We start from the raw sequence: 22,631 nt of genomic DNA on the forward strand, positions 1-22,631 counted from the left end.
ATTGCAGTACATTATGCAGATTTTCATTTTATGCAAAAAGTTATATGGAAGTACTTACAGACAAATTAAGTTTTTATCCTGTCTAAATCCATCATGTATGTATCTAGAATAGTTGATTTATAAGTAGCTCTGAATTCTCTAGTAAGAAATAGAAACTATTTGCATATTTGAATTCTGTATATTATCCAAATCTTTTGAAGGATTTTATTTGTAATATCTTCTTTTGTAATATGTACTCCATTACCCATCTGGTACTTAGAAAGCATGCATATATTCAAATTTTGTATAATAAACACCCAAACAATTGCTCAGATCTTTTAAAAGCAACTTAAAAAATGATACATGACTTCATGTCTTTAATTCTTTAGTACCAACAAAAGCAAGACCAAGATGTTAAGCAAGTTGAACACAAGCCAGTTCAAAGTTGTTTAATACGTGTAAGAAATAAATCTGATATTTCACTTTCACAACAGCAAGGTAAGATTAGTTTTCTTGTAAGAGTAGTTTGATGCTTGTGATACTGAACAAATACATAATGAGAATTCTTTACTTTTATATGTCTTATTATCTCTAGGGTTTTGTTTTTGTTTTTTCACATTTAGTCCATTGGGATTAAGACTCTTATCCTGTATTTGAGTATATATTTGTTAGTTCTTTTTACCAGTAAATACTATTTCTAATAGATTTTAGAAACTCTTAGGTAGTATCTTTCTTTTAATCTTACTTTTTGGTTCTTGTACAGTTGAATGTCAGTATCTTTTTATCTATGTACTGGTCTGTATCATAGTTGTCTGTTTTAAATTATGATAAAGGCAGCAGTTATGGATATTCAGGAGCTTTGTAAAGGCTGTTTATATTGTGTGGTGATTTGATTAACAGGTACAACTTACAAAACAAAGGACTCTCATGTTAAATGCTATCGTATGAATGAACTTTTCTGTATCGTTTGATTAACAAAATGATGTGGCTAAATGATTCTGTACTCAGTATCACAGCATTTTGATGTTGTCTTTATGTTTCTGCAAGGTTGCTTTGTTTCACTTCTTGCTTCTTAGTCATTTAAATTTTATGTAACTTAAATTCTGAAATTTGGCAGTAGAAATTAAGATGTCTTTTGTTTAAAAATTCTTCTGTCTGCAAAAGTGTTGAGTATTTTGAGCAGTAGAATTTTTTTTTTTTTTTTGCTTTTATATTTGTGGTTTTTTTTTAGCTCATGTATTGAATGCCAGTCTAATTGCAAAGGTAACTAGGCATTTGGCATTCTGGGGAAGACCTAAATGAGAAAGAGCCTAAGATTATGTTATTTATGTTTTTACTTTTCTGTTTGTTTTCTCTTCCTTTCTTGCTTCAGCTTTTCAGAACTTTGCCCTCCTGACCACTTTTTTAAACTTAACAGTGGTACAGTAATGTTAGTTATTATGTTGATATTATATTTTAGAACCCTATGGAAAATTGCCTGTAAAACTTTCCTCATTGTATTAAATCATGACTATGTAGATATGAGCAAAGGAATATGTCTAAGATAGTATCAGGACTGCCTTGATGTCCTACTGAATTCTGTTACCACTCATGGCCAATGACTGTATATTTAATTTAGTTTTCTAAAAAAATATATAATTTCTTAAATGTATAAATGAATTTTATCTCCTTGGAGAAAGTTGTATATAATAAAACGATCATTTTTCTCAGCTGATAAGGAAAATATATTTGGGAATATTTTAAAGGTAAATCTCTTTAGGAAAGTGACATTGTTTTCAGTTTCATGTATATGAATGGCCACAAGATGGCAATATTTAAATTTTTGTTGGCTTAAAACAATGTCATTAAATAATGTCCAATTAACATTTAATGTCAATAAAAATACAAGAAGCCAATGTGTTAGCTAGTGATGTAGTTTTATTTTGAAAAAATTTAGAATAATCGGATTTAATATGTGTAAAAATTATTTTCATTTAATTTTACATCTAATACAAAGAATCCGCCTGCAGTGCAGGAGACCTAGTTTGATTCCTGGGTTGGGAGGATTCCCTGGAGAAGAGGTAGGCTACCTACTCCAGTATTCATGGGCTTCCCTGGTGGCTCAGATGGTAAGGAATCCACCTGCAATGCAGGAGAGCTGGGTTCCATCCCTCTGTTGGGAAGATCCCCCTGGAGGAGGGCATGGCAACCCATTCCAGTATTCTTGCCTGGAAAACCCCCATGGACAGAGGAGCCTGGTAGGCTACAGTCCATGAGCCACAAAGAGTCAGACGCGACTGAGTGACTAAGCATAGTTACAGCATAATATAGAAGTTAGGGGAGCATGCCTATGTCAGCTTTAACCAAGACAAATAAATACCCAGTGGGCTATAGACAGAACATTTCAAATAGGAGCCGAGTGTTTCACTCTGTAATTGATATATATCTCCCTACTAAATATTTTTTGAATGAATGTGATTCCTTTGGCAATAGTCAGTTACTACTTTTTTCCCCATAAATTTTGTGGGGTTTTTTTCCTCTGATGAAACTCTGATACATTGCCAAATGTTTCAGAGACTAGGAAAGTCAGAATGCCAAAATAATCCTCTAGGGCTTTCAGGACTTTGACTGACCTTGAAGGAATTCAATCCTATCTTTCATACGCAAAGGGCCTTGAAGATAATGAAGGAAATTCACCTTATCACAAGGGAATCAAAACCACATCTTTTCTGGAAGATAAATTCTTCTACAAATACTTGAACCCAAAATTATGGCTGTTTCAGGAAGAAGTATCATGTATTTCACTTTGAAATGTACAGTAGTTTTATATATGTGTGTGTATGTGTGTGTGTGTATATGTATATACACACACACACATATATACACAATCAAGAAACCAAGCCATTTGCTAGCAATAGTAGTAGTTTTTCAGTGATCATCCATTAAAAATTGACTGAAGATAATGGTAGAACATAGACTCTAGTACTAAGCTTCTGGGAAATCTGTAAAGACAAGCTTTCTCCTCTCCCCTGGATTATTACTTTCAGATTTTAACACAAAAGAGAAAAATTGAATTGAGTTCCGAAAGATGATATCTTTGGAGTCTAAGAGTAAAACTCTTGGCATTGAAGTCATTGAATGTATTTTTGATCACATGATATCACTAATCTGATTCTAAGCCCTGATTAATTATCTAACAGTTTTATAGTGAAAGCAACTTTTTAATAATTTAACTTAACAACTCATTTTTTCTCCCTTTCACTGTGCAACTTAGCTTCTTCAGTACAAATGAAGTATTTGTATTTAAATTCACGTATTTGTTATGAACCCAGGAACAATTAAATTCTATTGTGATGTATTAAAATAATTCACTTTAAAAAATATTTTTCTTTAGTTTTTCTCTTAAAGTTTTAAGAACCTCATAGTAAATAATAAATTTGAAAGTCAAACATGCTTTATTAGAGTCAATGGGAAGAAATTAGAGTATATGTTTTGTGGTTAAATAGTTGTCAAAGGTGTTTAAAATTACAACATTCTTCAGTTTTCTTATTTATAGATGATATATGTTCAGAAAATATGTATCAAAGTGCTAAAAGTAATTAATGTAATTGCATTAATTTATCAAAATTTGGTTACTTTTTTGTGGGAAATCACAGATAGTTTTTTTTTTTTTTTTTTACATTATGTATTGAATTGGGCTTCCCTCATGGTAAAGAATCTGCCTGCAATGCAGGAGACTTGGATTCCATCCCTTGGTCGGGAAGATCCCTTGGAGAAGGGAATGGCAACCCACTCCAGTATTCTTGCCTGGAGAATTCCATGGGCAGAGGAGCCTGGCAAACTATAGACCATGGGGTCACTAAGAGTCGGCTCAACGGATATGAGTTTGAGCAAACTCCAGGAGATAGTGAAGGACAGGGAAGCCTGGCATGCTGTAGCCCATGGGGTCGCAAAGAATCAGACATGACCTAGTGACTGAGCAACACCAACAAATGTCTTGAATTTAATTCCTTTACATCTTAGTACCTTTTATACCTCACTACAGTGATTGTAACTTTACATATGTAAGAATTAGGAAATTCAAAGCTTATATATATTTGGAAGCTATTTCTAACATCTGCAAATGAAAAAATTTGCCTTTGTATTTGAAATATAGGTAAGTTACAATAGATCGCAGAATTATAATTGATTTTAGTAATTTTAAAACCACAGTTAAAAGTTTGTTTAATTGATTCTTTTCTCATAAGGTATGACAGTAATTTAAAAACCATGTGTGTAGATCTCTGATAGGGTTCCCGGAAGAAGGGGCACAGACTAACAAGTCTGCTCCAAATCTGTGTAACCAAATGTTTAACAAGCATAATCTGAGTAAATGTGTTTTTTACAAATCTATGCTATTACTGATTAATAAAATAGAAATTCACTTTAAAATGTTGCTGAATGTGGGGTTTCTGTTTCCCCCTAGGAGGAGGAAGGTGGAGAGTGTCACTTGTAACTATAATAAAATGTCAGATAAACTATAAAATCGTAGCATTTCTTGAACCAGTCAGATAGCTTATAATGTAGACCAAGTAGCTTAAAGTCCACAGAAAGGCAGACTTCTCCAAAGAGATGGGACACGAGAACTGTGTCACCCAGAGACTGTGCCACAACATAGTCACAGGCACCATACAAGCAGATAAAAATATGTTTGAGCTTTTCTTTAATGAATTACTAAAGGCCAAGCATAGAGCCATTGGTAGCTACTGATATAAAAGTAGTTCACTCCTACTTGGAATCTCTTCTCCACAGACCTCTGGAAAAAGAAAGAATGGGAGCTAGGACAGGAGACTGAAGAGATTCTCATTCACTGATATAGTCTTGGAAGAGTAGTTCCCACTGCCAGAAAAATGGGAGAACTTGTTCCAGCATAACCCTGATACCAAAACCAGGCAGACTTTACTGGAAAAGAAGATTATAAACCAGTATCCCTCATGACCATAGACAAAAAATTCCTCTACAAAATACTGCCAGATTGAACTGACACTTTTTATTATTCAGCATTCAGCTGCATTTTCCCGTGTCCTTTCTGAACCTGCAGTTGAAAATGGCTTCAGTTCGGTTCAGTTCAGTCGCTCAGTCGTGTCTGACTCTTTGAGACCCCATGGACTGCAGCAAGCCAGGCTTCCCTGTCCTTCACCATCTCCCGGAGCTTACTCAAACTCATGTCCAGCGAGTCGGTGATGCCATCCGAAAATGTCTTATTCATCCTTAACTCCACCCTCTAGATCTTTGGTGCCCTGAATGTAATCTTTTATTTTTTTTTTTTTTAATTTTATGTAATTATTGTTGACTGTGCTGGGTCTTCGTTGCTGGTCAGGTTTTTCTCTAGTTGCGGCAAGCGGGGGCTTCTCATTGTGGTGGTTTCTCTTGTTGTGGAGCATAGGCTCCAGGGCATGCAGGCTTCAGTAGCTGCAGCTCCCGGGCTCTAGAGCACAGGCTCAGTAATGTGGTGCATGTGCTTAGTTGCTTGGTGGCGTGTGGGATTTTCCTGGATCAAGGATCAAACCCACGTCTCCTGCATTGGTAGGCTTCTTCACCACTCAAGCACTAGGGAAGCCCTGAACATAATCCTAACAATAGTTTCCATTTACTGAAGCTTTATTAGACACTTTTTGTTGTCTCATTTATTCCTCATAATGCCATGCCACACAGTTAGTAATTATTCCCATTTATATGAGAAATGATAAGGTTCATGAAGGTTAACTAACTTTCACAAAGCACAGAGTTTAGAAAATGAAGGTCTAGAATTCAAGCCCGTATCTACTTGAGGGCAAAATTGATGTCCTTTTCCTTGTTTTATACCGTTTTATTGAGTAAACACTTAATAAATATTTATTGTACAACTTAATAGTTTATGGCAAGAGCTGCCTTTACCAACTCTGTATTCTCCAGACTGATTAAAGTTTCAGAGAAAGTGATATATAGGATAGTTTTGTAGTTTATTTGTTAAGATAGGCTTTTCTATTTATTTAATAGACCTTGTTTCCCAGCATAGCACTGTGCTTAAATACGGTCAGTGATCATTGTGTTCATTGAATTGAATTTGATGATTCAGTCCATTTTGCTTTTGACCCCAAACAACATTTAATTCTGTTATTTAGTAAAAAGATAGAAGGAAGAAGAGAAGGAAAGAAAAAAAAGAAGAAAATGAGAATAGTTCCTTATAATCATTTTCAGTTGATACTTTTCAATGTACACATGGTACAAACAGCCATAGTATAATAACCTTATGTCATTTTTACTTTTCTAAAAGATTTTGTGATTTCTTTTATGTACTAAGGTTTTTCGTTCTTGGAGGATGTATTAAGTAAGGAGAACAGGCAACCAAGAATATGCCCAAAGTAGAGAAAGTTAAATTGGGTTACATGTTAGTCAATGGGCAGTATTTTTGAACTCTAAATGAAATAGAAATAGTGTGAGCATTCCTTCACTCATTCTTTATTTTTAAAATTGAGATAATTGTAAAATTTTACCTTTTGTAATATACAGTTCAGTCATTTTTAATATTTTTAAAAAGTTATAGAAATTTCAGAAAATGTTCTTTGCGCTAAAAGAAATCCCATACCCAGTAGTATTCATTCTCTACTCTCCCCTCCCCCCAGTTCCTGGCAACTACTAGTTTACTTTCTATCTCTATGGATTTACCTATTCTGCTCATTTTACATAAATGGAATATACAATATGTGGGTTTTGTGTCTGTCCTCTTTAACATGTTTAGAAGGTTCATTCACGTTATAGAGAATGTCATTACTTCATTCCTCTTTATAGCGCAATAATGTTCCATTGTGTATTCATTCTTAGGTCATTATTTTTTAGCATCCTTTTTGTATAAAGGACTGTGAAGGTGCTTTGGAGCTAGAGAAAGGAATAAGACAAAAGCATCTTCTCTCAAAGGATAAGAAAAACAAAGAGGTTGTTTGAGAAAAATAATTTCTTTAAAACATTGTGTCTCAGAAATAATTTGTTAGAATACTATTAAATATAAAAAGACAAACATCTTTATGTAATCATACTGTCAAATTGTCACTTTTTTCTTACAGTGCTGAAAAAATAAACACATAGCAGCAAGTGTGTTAGGTCACGTTGCTGATTGTCTTTATGTATATACATTTCTTACATTTTATGTGAGAATGTTTGGATGCAGGTGGGGACATAAGCCATATGAGAGAAGACACTCTTCTGGCACGTTAATGGATTTTTAGCATAGATGATTATTTCAACTGTTTGTTCCTACCAGATAGAATTTACATTTTTGATTTAAAAGTTGAAATATATGTGTGTATATATGTTATATATATATATATATGTAATCTGAGAGAGAAATGTGCATAACTAAGGCTAAGAAGATTAATAGAGAAAATCTATTGGAAAAGACACTGAAAATTATTCAAGGGTTTCCATAACATTTTCACGTGTTGCTAAAGTAATTTCACTTTCTATGTCGGAGTATTTTAATTAGTTACTTTTCTTTTTGAAATTATTTACTTTTCTTATTGTTACAGAATTAATGATACATTATGTATGAAGCACAGAGGTATTTCTCAAGTCTTTGATATTAAACCTGTCTCACCAAAAACATATACCAGGGTTGTTTTGAAGACTTGCCAGTATTCCAGAAACCTCTGCAACTCTTTCAGTGCTCTTAGCCAGATTTCCTGAAACGTGATTTTAAGGTTTTTGTGCTGTTGTTTATAGAAATCAAATTTATATAAAACATAATTTAAATTATTCACTAAACTTGGTAGCCTTTTTATTTAGCAGCCATTAAATAAAATTTAACCTTCCAAAATAATCAGAGGTAAGTGTAGATTTGATAATATCCTTGTATTTTAATATCAGTGTAATGCTGAACTACGAGTAAGAAGATCGCATGCTCCCGCTAGTCAGATGAATGACCTTTGGTCCTGTTGAACTGGGAATGATCCCTCTGCTGCTGCTGCTGCTAAGTCACTTCAGTCGTGTCCGACTCTGTGCGACCCCATAGACGGCAGCCCACCAGGCTCCACCGTCCCTGGGATTCTCCAGGCAAGAACACTGGAGTGGGTTGCCATTTCCTTCTCCAGTGCATGAGAGGGTAAAGTGAAAGTGAAGTCGCTCAGTCGTGTCCGACTCTTAGCGACCCCATGGACTATAGCCTACCAGGCTCCTCCGTCCATGGGATTTTCCAGGCAAGAGTACTGGAGTGGGGTGCCATTGCCTTCTCCGATCCCTCTGCTACCAAGAACCAAAGGTTATAATTCTGATTAGTGAAAGCATCTGATCTTCTTACTCCAGATATAGTAGTATTTCTATTATACTACACTGCCCTCTTCCAAGTAACACTAACTACATTGACAAGTTAGTGTATTACAGATGCTTTTCTTCCAATCAACAGAATAATCATTCAAATTTTTTTGTGATTTTAGTTTTATGTAAATAAAATACAAATTAGACTATTTCAGTCAGTGGGTAGCAGTGGATTATTCTACTAAGCCAGTGATAGTGAAAGTCTCTCAGTTGTGTCCTACTGTTTGCAACTACATGGAATTCTCCAGACCAGAATACTGGAGTGGGTAGCCTTTCCCTTCTCCAGGGGATCTTCCCGACCCAGGGATCGAACCCAGGTCTTCCGCATTGTGGGCAGATTCTTTACCAGCTGAGCCACAAGGGAAGCCCTCTACTAAGCCAGCTGAACCCTAAATAAAAGAGAAACTGGATTATTTTAATTCAGAGTTAATTAGAACAGAGAAATAATATTTTTATACTTACAGGATGTACTATCACTTGATAGTTTTAGTCTTTAATACAGTGTCTTCCAAATTTTGACTTAATCTCCTGCATTTCTAATTTAAAATGAAGATTCCCAGCTTAACCCTGAGACTGAGTCTAGGCCTGGCAATCTGAATGCTAAACCAGTACCCCTGGTGATGCTGATGAGGAAAGAGGACCGCCCTTTGTGAAATATTGCCTAATGACTCTAGATGTTCATGCTGATGTCTGTTCTACTGTAGAATTAGAAGCACTATAGCATAGAGCTTATACTCTGGACTCAGACTTCCTGAATTCAAATTCTAACCCTGCTGGCTATTTACTAGCTGGTGACTTTGGGCAAAATACTTAACCTTTCTGTGCTTTTCTCATCTGTAATGTAGTATCTATTCCAGAAGGTTGATAGCTTGGTTGAAGACATGTAGTGCACATAGAACAGGACTGACACATATTAAAAGCTATGAAATTATTAGTTATCATTGGCATGACTGTCTCCAGAACGCCTCTTCTGGTTGAATACTCATGTTGTAATCAGCTCTTCTTTAACAGATAGGTATTGAATCTGCTTTGGTCCAGAACTTTAAGGACGTTGGTGAGAAATGCTAGAGATGATTCAAGTTCTATATAGTGTTAAGGAGATAAACTGACTTACAACAATTTTTTTTATTCTTCAGTGAATGTATTTAAGATAATTTCTATTTACTAAACCTAGGATTGTTTTACAAAATTTTTTTATTGATCTGCATGTCGGACAACTAAATATAGTGAAGTTTATTAACCAGGGTGATTTCCAGTTGATAATCTTATCTATGGACAAATGAGTGTTGTAGTGAATTGCATTGTCAGCAATTCTCTCATTTTTAAATCTGAGGGAAACTGATAATGCAAGAGCTTAGTAATCATTCATGAGCTGTGGCATCCTGATTAAAAGTAAGGGTTAAAATTGGGGGCTGTGTTGGGCATGCATAAAAGTATTAAAATGGTTAAATTTCATGGCAAAAAAACCTGTAACTCAAATGGCAAAAGGCACCATAATTTCATTGTCCATCCTGGAAACCTTCCTCATATATTCTTGAGAAACATTTTTCTCCTTTTTATTGTACTTACATATTTTGTTTCATTAAATTAATACTTTAATGTTTCTTCTCCATAGTACTTTTGCTTTTTACCACTATTAACACTATTATTATTGATGTTATATAGAATAAGGTTTTATTTATGTAACATGCCCTCAGTTTTTGCCTTTGGGCTCAGCCTTTCCACTATGCCTATTCTAAAGAAAGATCTAACATCATCCAGGTATGCTTACTACTGCTAGCTTTATTACAGAATCATGAAAAAAAAATTTTAAGTGGGAAAACTCTCCCAAGATTGTTTTTTGCTATAAAAAACAACATTGGTGAAGTAAAGGCCATATTTTTAACCATGTAATTCATACGTAAACATGTAATGCAGGCCTATGGCAGAGTTCAAAGATGTATTCTACCAAAGCAGACCTGTAGTGATTTAGAAGCACAAATGAGATCATAGATACTGTTTGGAGATGGGAGTGACAGATTAAAATTTAGGCACTTAGGACTATGAAGTTTTCTAGGCAAGTCTTACTGATTTTGAACAGTGTTTTTGAAGAAGAAATTTTAAGGGAATTATCTTTAAACAGAGTTATCATTGCTGGTCTAGGGGGAGTTCAACTTACTGCCTCCCTCATTTCCCTTTCCGACATAAAGTCAACTCCATTAAGGAATAAAAGGGAAGACTTTTGGACTTCTATGATGTCGTTCAGGAGCAATTGAGTACTAATCAGCTGGAACTAAGTTTTCTGAGATGGCTTTTTATTGCCTTTCATCTTCTCTAGATTTTCTTTTCTCCTTAGAAACTTCAGTTTGTGGGAGAAATTGCCGGGGAATAATAAGTGATCCTTGGAGTATAGGGATAGTTGTCTTATTTATTACAGAACTTAATACTTTTGTCTTTCTTCCCCTAAATAACCTGGCCTGGTTAGGTAATGGGACAGGAGGCATATGTCGTGAGGCAGTTAGTGTATCAGTTAGTGGAGCCACTTCAGTCATGTATTCTTTCTCCCACCTGTACTGCAACCTCCATTTACTCAGTCCTGTTTCTCTTGACTGGCTATTCCTCAGGCCCTGTATTTTGCCTGATCTATATGGTTAACTCATGTAAATACTGTCTTATAACCATCCAAGACCTTTGTGTCTCTTTGATCTCTGTTAATCCCCGTTCTCTGATTTTTGTTCCTGGTCATGAAATTCTAATGGTGTTGATGCAGTTTGTAAAATTATAACTCGTTAGCAAACTGTGCTGTGGGGCTTGAATGGAAGTTTGGTTATTCCCCAGTAATACTTTTATTAATTTCATATGGATTTTGGCTCCAAAATAACATCTATTCTAGCCCTTCTCCCCAAACCCTTAATCCCAATGTTATCCCCTCAGTTCTCTTTTAATATATGCTTTTGCTTTTTCAAATTCTACTCTTTCAAATGTATTTCCAAAATTCTGCTTTCGTTTATTGCTACTCTAGCTCCAACTTCTTACGACTCTACATTAATCTTTTCATTTTTTTTCCCTTTTGGGTTCAAGAAATAATTGTGCTTTTTACCTCCTTGAAGGTAACTCTTTCACCTGCAACTTTGATTCCCATCTCGTTTCTACTCTTGACAAAGGGAGAGGGAGAAAGATATAATCCTGAGAGATGAAAAGGGAAAGTGCAGAGAAAGCCAGGGAAGGCATAGGAAGAAGGGAAAAGATCTCACTTTGAGAGAGTAGAGGGGAAAGGAAAGAGTAGGAGGGGAGGGAGCAGGGGGGCAAGGGAATGAATGGGGAACAAGAAGGATCATTCACTCTTACGTACAGAACAAAGGGGGGCTCGATGATTCTTCAGGTCAGTTGTAGCCACAAATACTTCATGATTCTATTTCTTCTCAACCTTCATCCTACTATACTTACCAGTATCTCCTACATTTCCCTTCACGTGCCTTTCTCAGTGTCTTTACTTGGAACTGTTCCCTCCCCTGCCCTCTTTCACCACCTTTCCATCCTAGAAACAAACATTTTTGGTCTACTCTGTGTCCCTGAAGGGCCTAGCTACTTGGTATATATTTCACTTTTAGCCCTTGCATCATACCTTGTAGGATTATTTCCTTATAGCCTCTCTCTTTCTCTGGAAAGTAAATTTCTTAGAGACAATGGCCTTGTTTCATTCATCTCTGCACCACCTGCTCTCTAGCACAGCACCATAAATGGTAGGTTTCCAGTAAGTGTTTATTGGATCAAATGTATTAGGTAGTCCTATTCTCCCATCTGGTGCAGGGGCCTTGTTAACAGTTTTCTTTCTTCTTCTATTCATTCTTGAGTAGTTGCTATGGGCCAGGTATTGTTCCAAACCTTGGAGGAGTGTGGTAAACGTAACAGGTGAAATCCTTGCTTTCACAGAGCTTACATCCTTGTATACATAATAGAAAAAAGTAAATTAATTTACAGCAATTTCAGATGATGTTAAGTGCTGTGAAAAACATAAAGGGTTTTTAGAAGAATCCTAGGAGTCAACAGGCAAGTGCAGAGTGACTAGTACTGCTGCAAAGTCAGCATTTTGCAAGCATCCTAGTAGAGATTAGATGGGGCAGAGGTCATGAATGAATGCTAAATGTACAGGAAATTTTAATGAGGGGCAGGATATTTGCATGGTCTTAAAGTGTCTCCTCACATAAAGGGAAACGTAGGATAGTACCCTGATGGGATGATAAAAATTAGTGCAACCACAGAGGGGGCAGATGAATACTGTGTGCCTCCGGTTGGGATAGCTGAGACCTAACCTGCATATCGTCATAGGGAAACACCATACCAACCTAAACACCGGGGAAAGTTAACCACTGTGGATCTGGGCAAGTGAGATATAGGTATTCTTTATATTATTCTTATAACTTTTCCCCAAGATCAAAATTCTTTCCAAATAAAAAGCAAAACATTTTTGAAAGATATTCTTTATTTTAAAAATAATGTCTGTCAATTTGTATTTCTGTTAGTTTCAATTAAGAAGGAATAAAGCAGAGTGATGGATAGTGAAGGAAGCAGGGTAAGTGGCTTTGCTTCTTTAGATCCTTTGGTTAGGGGAGCCCTTTTTGAAGGAATGGCATTTCCACATAGAATGAAGGGAGGGAGAAATGTTGCAAACATTTGGGGAAGAATATTCCATGTAGAAAGAGTAGGGAAAATGAAGGTGTTAAGGTGGGAATGAACTTGCCCAAGGAACAACAAGAAGGCCGTTGTGGTTGGAGGGGAGTGTGCAAGGGAGCTGTGGTAGGAACCAAGACAGGAGATGTAGGCTGCAGATCAGGTCGAGCTCGGCAGACTCTGAGAAGGAATTTGGATTTCAGTCTAGTACGATGAGAATAAAGATAAATTGGAGGACCATAAAGAAGGCAGAGCGCCAAAGAATTGATGCTTTTGAACTGTGGTGCTAGAGAAAGACTCTTGAGAGTCCCTTAGACAGTGAGGAGATCAAACCAATTAGTCCTAAAAGAAATCAACCCTGAATCCTCATTGGAAGGACTGATGCTGAAGCTGAAGATCCAGTGCTTTGGCCACCTGATGCAAAGAGCTGGCTCATTGAAAAAGACCCTGATGCTGGGAAAGATTGAAGGCAGAAGGAGAAGAGGGCAACAGAGGATGAGATGGTTGGATGGCATCACTGATTCAGTTGACACAAACTTGGGCAAACTCCAGGAGATGGTGAGGGACTGGGAGGCTTGGCATAGTGCAGTCCATGGGGTTGCAAGAGTTGCACACAACTTGGCAACTGAACAACAACAACAAATGATGAGAATCCTATGGAGGGTTTGAGCTAGGAAATGACAGACTTTAATTTACATTGTTAAAAGTTTCCTCCAGCATCTAGATGGAGAACAGACCTTAGGGAGACAATGGTAGAAATAGACTAATTGGAAGTGTGTGACTGTCCCAATATTCCAAATGAGAGGTGATGGTGGCTTGGACCCTGGTGGAGGTGTCATGGTGGTCAGGTTAAGGCTATGTATTTATGGCATATACCTAATAGAGCTGAAGAATAACTTGATTTCAAAAATTACTTACTAAGGCAAATTAGATGTAGAGTGCAATTGAAAGCAGAGTCAAAGATTCAGTTCAGTTCAGTTCAGTCGCTCAGTCGTGTCCGACTCTCTGCAACCCCATGAATTGCAGCACGCCAGGCCTCTCTGTCCATCACCAACTCCCGGAGTTTACCCAAACCCATGTTCATCGAGTCAGTGATGCCATCCAACCATCTCATCCTCTGTCGTCCCCTTCTCCTCCCGCCCCCAATCCTACCCAGCATTAGGGTCTTTTCCAATGAGTCAACCCTTCGCATGAGGTGGCCAAAGTATTGGAGCTTCAGCTTCAACATCAGACCTTCCAATGAACACCCAGGATTGATCTCTTTTAGGATGGATTGATTGGATCTCCTTGCAGTCCAAGAAACTCTCAAGAGTCTTCTCCAACACCACAGTTCAAAAGCATCAATTCTGCGGCGCTCAGCTTTCTTCACCGTCCAACTCTCACATCCATACATGACCACTGGAAAAACCATAGCCTTGACTAGACGGACTTTTGTTGGCAAAGTAATGTCTCTGCTTTTAAACATGCTATCTAGGTTGGCCATAACCTTCCTTCCAAGTAGTAAGCGTCTTTTAATTTCATGGCTGCAGTCACCATCAGCAGTGATTCTGGAGCCCAAAAACGTAAAGTCTGACACTGTTTCCACTGTTTCCCCATCTATTTCCCATGGAATGATGGGACCAGATGCCATGATCTTAGTTTTCTGAACGTTGAGCTTTAAGCCAACTTTTTCACTCTCCTCCTTCACCTTCATCAAGAGGCTCTTTAGTTCTTCTTCACTTTCTGCCATAAGGGTGGTGTCATCCGCATATCTGAGGTTATTGATATTTCTCCCGGCAATCTTGATTCCAGCTTGTGTTTCTTCCAGCCCAGCGTTTCTCATGATGTACTCTGCATATAAGTTAAATAAAGCAGGGTGACAATATACAGCCTTGACGTACTCCTTTTCCTATTTGGAACCAGTCTGTTGTTCCATGTCCAGTTCTAACTGTTGCTTCCTGACCTGCATACAGGTTTCTCAAGAGACAGGTCAGATGGTCTGGTATTCCCATCTCTTTCAGAATTTTCCACAGTTTATTGTGATCCACACAGTCAAAGGCTTTGGCATAGTCAATAAAGCAGAAATAGATGTTTTTCTGGAACTCTCTTGCTTTTTCGATGATCCAGCGGATGTTGGCAATTTGATCTCTGGTTCCTCTGCCTTTTCTAAAACCAGCTTGAACATCTGGAAGTTCACGGTTCACATATTGCTGAAGCCTGGCTTGGAGAATTTTGAGCATTACTTTACTAGCATGTGAGATGAGTGCAATTGTGCGGTAGTTTCAGCATTCTTTGGCATTGCCTTTCTTTGGGATTGGAACGAAGACTGACCTCTTCCAGTCCTGTGGCCACTGCTGAGTTTTCCAAATTTGCTGGCATATCGAGTGCAGCACTTCCACAGCATCACCTTTGAGGATTTGAAATAGCTCAACTGGAATTCCATCACCTCCACTAGCTTTGTTCGTAGTGATGCTTTCTAAGGCCCACTTGACTTCACATTCCAGGATGTCTGGCTCTAGGTGAGTGATCACACCATCGTGATTATCTGTGTCAAAGATTAGTTACTCCTAAATTTCTGGTCTGAAAATTACTGGTTAAATGATAGTGCTGCTTATTAAAGTTAGGAAGATTGAGGTGAAAATCAGCCATTCTGTGTAGGGCACATCGATTTTGAGAAGCCTGACAAAACTCCAAGTGATAGGCAGTTTGTTATTAGAACTCAGTGAAGAGGTTGGGGCTGGAGATAAAAAGCTGAGAGTTGACAGTATGGATGCTATTTAAAGTTGTGGATATGGATGATATCACCCAAGGATTAAGTACGGAAAGGGAACGGGCGCATCCCTGGATTAAAATCTTGGACATCATCAAGATTTAAAAATAGAGAAAGGAGAGGGAGCCAGCAAATGGGACATTAGACCCAGTAAGTGGTTATCTCACAGTACCAGGAAGCACTCTTGTTTGTTGTGCATTTTATTGATGGAAAGCACTAAGTATTATTACTGAGTTAACATTTACCTCTTATAACTTCTCACTTATTGGTTCTAGTTCTGTCCTATTGGGTGTTAGAAACAAGTCTTTCAATGGAACAATCTTTCAAATATTTGATAACAATTATAATCCAAAATCTACCTGCTGTGTTCCTTTTGTGTTCGGTCTCTCAGTCGCCTACGACTCTTTGTGGCTGCATGGACTGTAGCCTGCCAGGCTCCTTTGTCACTGGAACTTCCCAGGCAAGAACACAGGAGTGGGTTGCCATTCCCTGCTCCAGGGGATCTTCCCACTCAGGGATCGAACCCGCATCTCTTGCATCTCCTGCGTTGGCAGGTGATTTTTCATTACTAGTGCCACTTGGGAAGGCCCATGTTCCTTTTACTATTTCTCATTTTGTTTCCAAGTTCTTTACTAGTTTGATCACACTCTAGTCAATATATCCTGTCTAGAGTTGCACTAGAATAGAACACAGTCACTGCCAAATACGATAGATTTGTTTCTTCCCCCAAACCGACAGTGGTGAAACTATAAAGTCTTGGACATCTTCAAGATTTAAAGATAGAGAAAGGAGAGGTGCTTTATAGCTGACAAAAAACTCTCGTGTGTTGTAGTTTTGATTCTCACAGTAAACTAGTGAATATGTAAAATGTTTTTATTAGTGTTGTTATACAGATCAGAAAACTGAGGTTTCAGAGAGGTTAAATAACCTCACTACTGTTGATTGTCTCAGTGTTCACAGAAGTTGTTAAAAACTGTTGTTTAATACTGAAGTTTTGGGTGTTCTAATAAAGCTAACCAAAGTTTTTTTCAGCAGCTTGGTGTCAAGCTGAGTTTTCTACTTTCTGTAGTTGATTTTTTAAATCATAATATTCCTCAACTTTAATATTATCCTGAGAAATTTCTCAATTTGTCTTCCTATATTCATTTTGCTCCCCTGTTTTATCCACCCAGAGCAAGAGTCGCTGTTTAAAATATTAATCAGATCACTTGACTCCTTGCTCAGACCCCTCCAAAGACTTCTTTTTGCACCAGCCTAGAGTCCAGACTCCACATCATATCCTAAAAAATTCTGCCTGATCTGGCCCTTGTTCTTAGAAATCATTTCAAGATCTGTTTATCAGATAAAAATAGTTAATGCAGTTGCTTGTTTTTTTCATACATATATGTATGTGTGTATATGTATACCCATAAAAGTAAAAATAGGCAATGTCTGAAGAAATTTATATCAGTATACCTAATAATAAAAATGACACCAACTCCTTTTTCTTCATGGGTTAATCCAAGATCTAAGAAATACATTTACTAATAAATCCCAGACAAACTACCTTTGTTAATCGTTTTATTAGAGTTGATTCCATGTGTTTAGAAAAACTTTAGCAGAATTGATACATGTATTCTTAATTCCTTTTGTATAAGACCAATTTTTTCATGTTTTCCTTTCCTTCTTATTACATGGGAATTCAGCTTATAAGCACAACTTGATTTTTGGATTTGATGATTAAATTTAGTCAAAACCATCATTTAGTACTGTTGCCAGTAATTTAGACTGGAAAACAATGTGTGTGAATGAACAGCAGAGTGGAGGGGCCGGGGCAGGGGGATGCCCGTGGCTGAAAATGCTGATGACTGCATTTAGTCTACACATCAGGCTGTTACTCCACTTCTGTTTCTCTGGGTAACTTCAGAAATGCCTTGCAAAGGATGAAAGATCTAATGCAACAGGAAAGATGTCATTAAATGTTTGGCCTCAGTTTTTAGGGGTGAGAAGCATTAAAAAAATAATAATCAAGATAGTGCATCAAATGCAAATTGGGAAACCTGGGTTGTGTCTCAAGTATCACAGTAATTTTCACAATTCCACAGATTCATATCTTCTAAGAAACCACTTTTTATTATAAAGATACAAAATAGATTTACTGTTTTATACTATTTTTTATTTTATATATATTTTATATTATAAAATATGTTCAAATAATTGCGTGAAGAGTGCTGTTACTTTCAGTTTCTTTGATGGGCTACTTGTTTATCACCTAAGAATAGTAATTACACATATAAGGCTTTCTTGGATGTGTTTTTAAATTTGTAGCAAATACAGAGGCCCAAGTTGTGCTGGAATTTCCAATGGAAAATATGCAGTTACCTATGAATTATTTTAAGCTAGAATGCTATTTACTATCTTTCAAAATAGCAGAACAGATGACTATTGTGGAATATATGCCTATAGAGTTTTAAAGTGAAATTTTATTGGTGAAAGTTATCTTAAAATTGAATTGTTAATCTTTATTATATTGTCAACTTAAGATGGACAGGTACCGAAAAAAGAAAGATGAACAGATACTTGTTAGTGTGATGACACTCACGCAGTAAGTCTGTAGAGAACTCTGGCACTTTTTTGCTGTGAATATAATTGCAATAATACTGTCTCATCTAATAAAGTCAGAAAAAATCATTTAGGTAGAAATGTAGTTCCAGGAGCCTATGATTATTGCCTTCATGTTTTTCTTCCTACATTAAAACAAATCAGACTTAGGAAGTCATGGAAATATTATGTTGGATATTTTCTAATTGCTGTGTCAGCATAATCAATCATTTTCTAAATTTACCAATTTCTTGAAATAGCTTAACCTATGTTCATAGCACTTTACAGGAAGCAGCACAAAATTAGTTTCTGTGTCCTCATATATTTCTCTCAGTGTCACAAAAGTATTTATTGTATAAATGAAATATTTGTCTTTGACAGAAAGGCCTGTACACCAAACTGCAATTAATGAATATAAGAATTAGAAAGCAAAACTTTGTTTAGTCTGAGGAAAAACAATTCTTTAAACTGTAACCACATGGCTGTTTCTTGTTTGCATCAACTCTGGGTGACTGTTATTGTCTTCTGTGAATTCTCTGGGGAAGGGGCCTGACTTTGTTGAATGAACCAATTGTTTTCCTTTGTGTTGCCCATGTAGTAAGTTCCCATCTGGTTTGTATCAGACTGTTTTCACAGCCAACAACTGCTGTCTTCTCTGTATCCTGACACTTCAGGGCCCCACACTATCAAAGCACTGCTGCCATGGCCTTGCTGGCAGGGCCCATACATCTGCGCCTCACAGCTTGGAACTATTACCCAGAGTAATGGTAACATAGAACTTGGACTGGCCCTTATTCCCATTGGTGTCGTGTGTACAGTGAGCAGAAATCCCCCTTTCCTCCCTTCCCCCTATCCCTGAAACTTACTAGTCAACAGAAAATCTTTAAAGCTCTAATTTTAGGATATGAAATGGTGTTGTTCTTATTTTCTAGTGGCTTCCTGTATTTGAAAGCTCATTTTTCATTCTTTCACTCTTTTTTTCAAGTTACCAGGTCTGGCCTTGGGGGAAGTGAACTGGTCACTGTGTCACATTTAATTTTTGTTTCCAAATTTAGTTAGGAGTGACTAGATATGGCAAAATCCACTGTAAAGGCTATACAAATAATACACTGTATTTTTAGTGATAGTCACAGGCCATAGTTTGAGAGAAATTTTCATTAGAAAAAATTTCCATACCAGAAAATGAATTTTCTGTGTGTAAATTATAAAAACACTCAGATTCAAACTGTTAAGTAAATATTAGGGACCTACTTTGCTTTCAGCTTTGTTTGCTATCAAACGTTGTTTATAAGGATGTGATAATAGTGACTTTCTAAACAATCTGTGGCCTCGTGTGATTAAACTTATAGGAGTTACTGTTGATTAAGAGTTGTAGTTGAGTTTAAATGTCATTATGATGTCATTGCTTTATAGATATAAGCTGAGAGAGCAAACTTTTTTTGTAGTCAAAATAAGGAAATAAGTGGCTTTTACAAAATGTATTGATATTTTAGAAGTGCTTTCAAGATTAGTTAAAATGAGATTAGTTTGAGCTTTCAATTAAATTGAGTGGCTCAATGTTGCAGCATCAGGTGTCCTAAGTAATAAGTCAAACTAGACTTGTGAGAGTCAAACGAAAACAACAACGACAACAACCAGAACTTACCTTCTGCGTCTGAATGAAATGGCAGCCCACTCAGTATTCTTGCCTGGAGAATTCCATGGACACAGGAGCCTGGTGGGCTACAGTCCGTGGGGTTGCAGAGTCAGATACTACTAAGCAACTTGCACTTTTTTTTACTTTCTGAGTAATTTCAGCTCACAGTTGTTTCAAGATTTTAAGAAAAGGAATAGGAATTTGTCTTTGTAGTCAGCAGTGTGGCCTGCCGCTGATGTTAACTTGATGTGAAAGGCTACCTGGTACAGTTAGTTATGTGGCATTTTCATTCATTGGAAAACAGTTTAAAACAATAAGGTGAAACTAACCTGTTGAGTTTTTTTCGACTTCAACTTTTTATGGAAGTATAATATACATACAGAAAAGTACACATAGCTGTACAGCTGAAAGAACTTTCAGAAACTGAGCACACTTAGGTATTCAAGAAACAATATTGCCAGCATCCCCAAAGCCCCTTCACGTTCCCTTTCAGACACAGCTTCCACCCCCCAAAAGATAACCACCATTCTGACTTTATTTTTTGTTCTGACTTCTAGCAGCATAGATTAGTTCTCTTGGCTTCGTACTTAAAAACAATGAAATCACACTGAATGTATGGCTTCTTTCATGGGGCAAACCTATTGTAATTTTTAAGATTCCTCTAGTTTTCAAACCATTATGGCATGCTTTTATAAAGAATTATCTGAGAGGAATTTGTTTTAGTAGCTGTGTCACAGGCTGTTCAAGCAGCAGGAAGTGTCTTGTAGATAAAGTTGTCTACTAAAACATCGAGTCTCTCTGTTTGCAACCAGATTTTAATGCTGGAATGTCCCTCTAGACATTCCTGCCACTAAAAGGCAGGAACTCTCTTTGTCATTACACTGCTCAGTAAGCACTTAAATGGTTTTTAATGAACCTTAATAACTAAGTGTACATTATTCAAATAAATCATCGTCTGCATTCAGAATAGGTGGGTCATCTATTTTCTGAATTAACAATCAGTTTCCTGTCAGTTGAATATAAGCTTTTATGCTGCCAAGATACTATTTCTGAAAATGCTGTTATTGGAAAGAGTTGTATACCTATTAGAGATGCAGCCAATGAGTAACTTATTTGTCTGAAAAGTATTAACTTCTATATTTAGTAATATTCCTAATATCCCCCTTTTTTTCCTCAGTGAGCACGCTAGTATAAAAGCTCCAGCTATTCCAATTGTTACTAATTTTAGATTTCTGCTTGTTAGATCTGGTTTCAAATTCTGGGTGTCACTCATTTAAAAACTCTTGTTTTGTGGGTTAAAAAAATTCCTGTTTTGGAGGCTTTCATCTTTATATCCTTGTTTTGCAGTTAACAGTCCTATAGTACTGTATGGTTTTCTTAAATACATACAGGATTTGTTTAAAACAATAATATAATGATCTACAGGTTTAAGTATTGCTATACTAGTGGTTCTTACTAAAGATAGTATTATAGAGTGGAAGATAAATTTTCAACCAAAAATAAAATTTTTTTAAAATACAGGAGTAAAACATAAAGCCAGGTTCCTATCCTTTTAAAAGTACCGCTTTTTGAAATACGACGACTTGCTTGCATGTTGACACCATATAGCTACAAGATTTTGAAAGACCATTTAAAATAAGTTAAAGTGCTGAAATACAGTGAATGTTTGGAAGAAGTATAGTGTACAGGTGGTACAATCCCCGTGCCCTCAGTGTGCCTTCATTTAAAGCTTTTTCAGGAGTATCCCTACTTTCCCAGCCTTCGATTCTATTTTTAGATCTAAGATCATTTGTTTTTATTCTGTGGTAGTTTTAAACATTTAAATAAAGTTAACACATTTGCCTTTTGTGGTGAAACTACAAGGATAAATTATATTCACAGGTAATTTATGACTCAATTTTTAGTCAATACTACCCACTTGGAATTTCCATAGAAATGTTAATAGAAATTTATAGATAAAATATTTAGAAATTTTCTCTTCTTTCTTTGACTTGAATACCAATGAATATTATGTTTCTTCAATTTTGAACAGCAGGGTGAGGAAGTGTAAGAACTAACAAACTTGATAAACAGCTTTCAAATCCTGTTTGCCATGGTGTGAGTTGTGTTTGCTACCTTAATTGTCACCTACAGAGCACAGTATACAAACTTCCAGTAAACCCTATCACCAGCAAGTGAGAATTATGAGGCAGCTACTTGTTATAGGAAAAACTGACAATAGTCAACTCTGATATTGACATAGTGGTCTTTTTTTTCCCCATTAGAAATCACTGTAGAAATATTCTCTCCTAGTTTGGGTAAAGGAGAGTTTTGTTTATAGGTATAGTAACAACAATGATAATATGTAATAGCTACCATTTATGTGTACTTCCTTTATGTCATGTACTCTGCTAAGATCTTTAATCAATCCAGTTAGGTAGGTAATGTTAATAGTAGTCTTATTTCACATTTGACGAACCTGAGGCTCAAAGAAGTTACATATTTTGCCGAAGGTTACACACTTAATAAATGATAGAGCTGGGAGTCAAACCAAATCCAATTCCAAGATCAATGGCTATGCTTATGAACATACTATATATTTCCTTCCTTCATAACTTTTTTTTAAAAAGTTCAGTTCAGTTCAGTCGCTCAGTCGTGTCCGACTCTCTGCGACCCCATGAATTGCAGCACACCAGGCCTCCCTGTCCATCACCAACTCCCGGAGTCTATCCAAACCCATGTTCATCGAGT

At 36.6% G+C, this 22,631-nt stretch overlaps 1 protein-coding gene across 48 annotated transcripts in view; it reads left to right on the plus strand.

The window, feature by feature from the left end:
• Nucleotides 1-22,631, plus strand: part of KIAA0586 (KIAA0586 ortholog) — a 196,956-nt gene that overhangs the window by 88,796 nt on the left and 85,529 nt on the right. For 41 of the 48 annotated variants that reach the window (XR_014059363.1, XR_014059358.1, XR_014059357.1 and 38 more), the window contains one exon: nt 369-477. The exons of the other annotated variants lie outside the window; for them this stretch is intronic. Coding sequence is in view for 37 of the 41 variants with exons in the window: in XM_081509634.1 (XP_081365760.1) it covers nt 369-477 (109 nt within the window). In the remaining 4 variants the exon portion in view is untranslated. The remainder of the gene's footprint in view (nt 1-368; nt 478-22,631) is intronic. 48 annotated transcript variants of the gene reach the window in all.

The sequence above is a fragment of the Giraffa tippelskirchi genome, chromosome 7 (assembly GCF_054371585.1).
Source record: "Giraffa tippelskirchi isolate mGirTip1 chromosome 7, T2T-mGirTip1v1.2.pri, whole genome shotgun sequence".
In the NCBI taxonomy this organism is placed as follows: domain Eukaryota; kingdom Metazoa; phylum Chordata; class Mammalia; order Artiodactyla; family Giraffidae; genus Giraffa; species Giraffa tippelskirchi.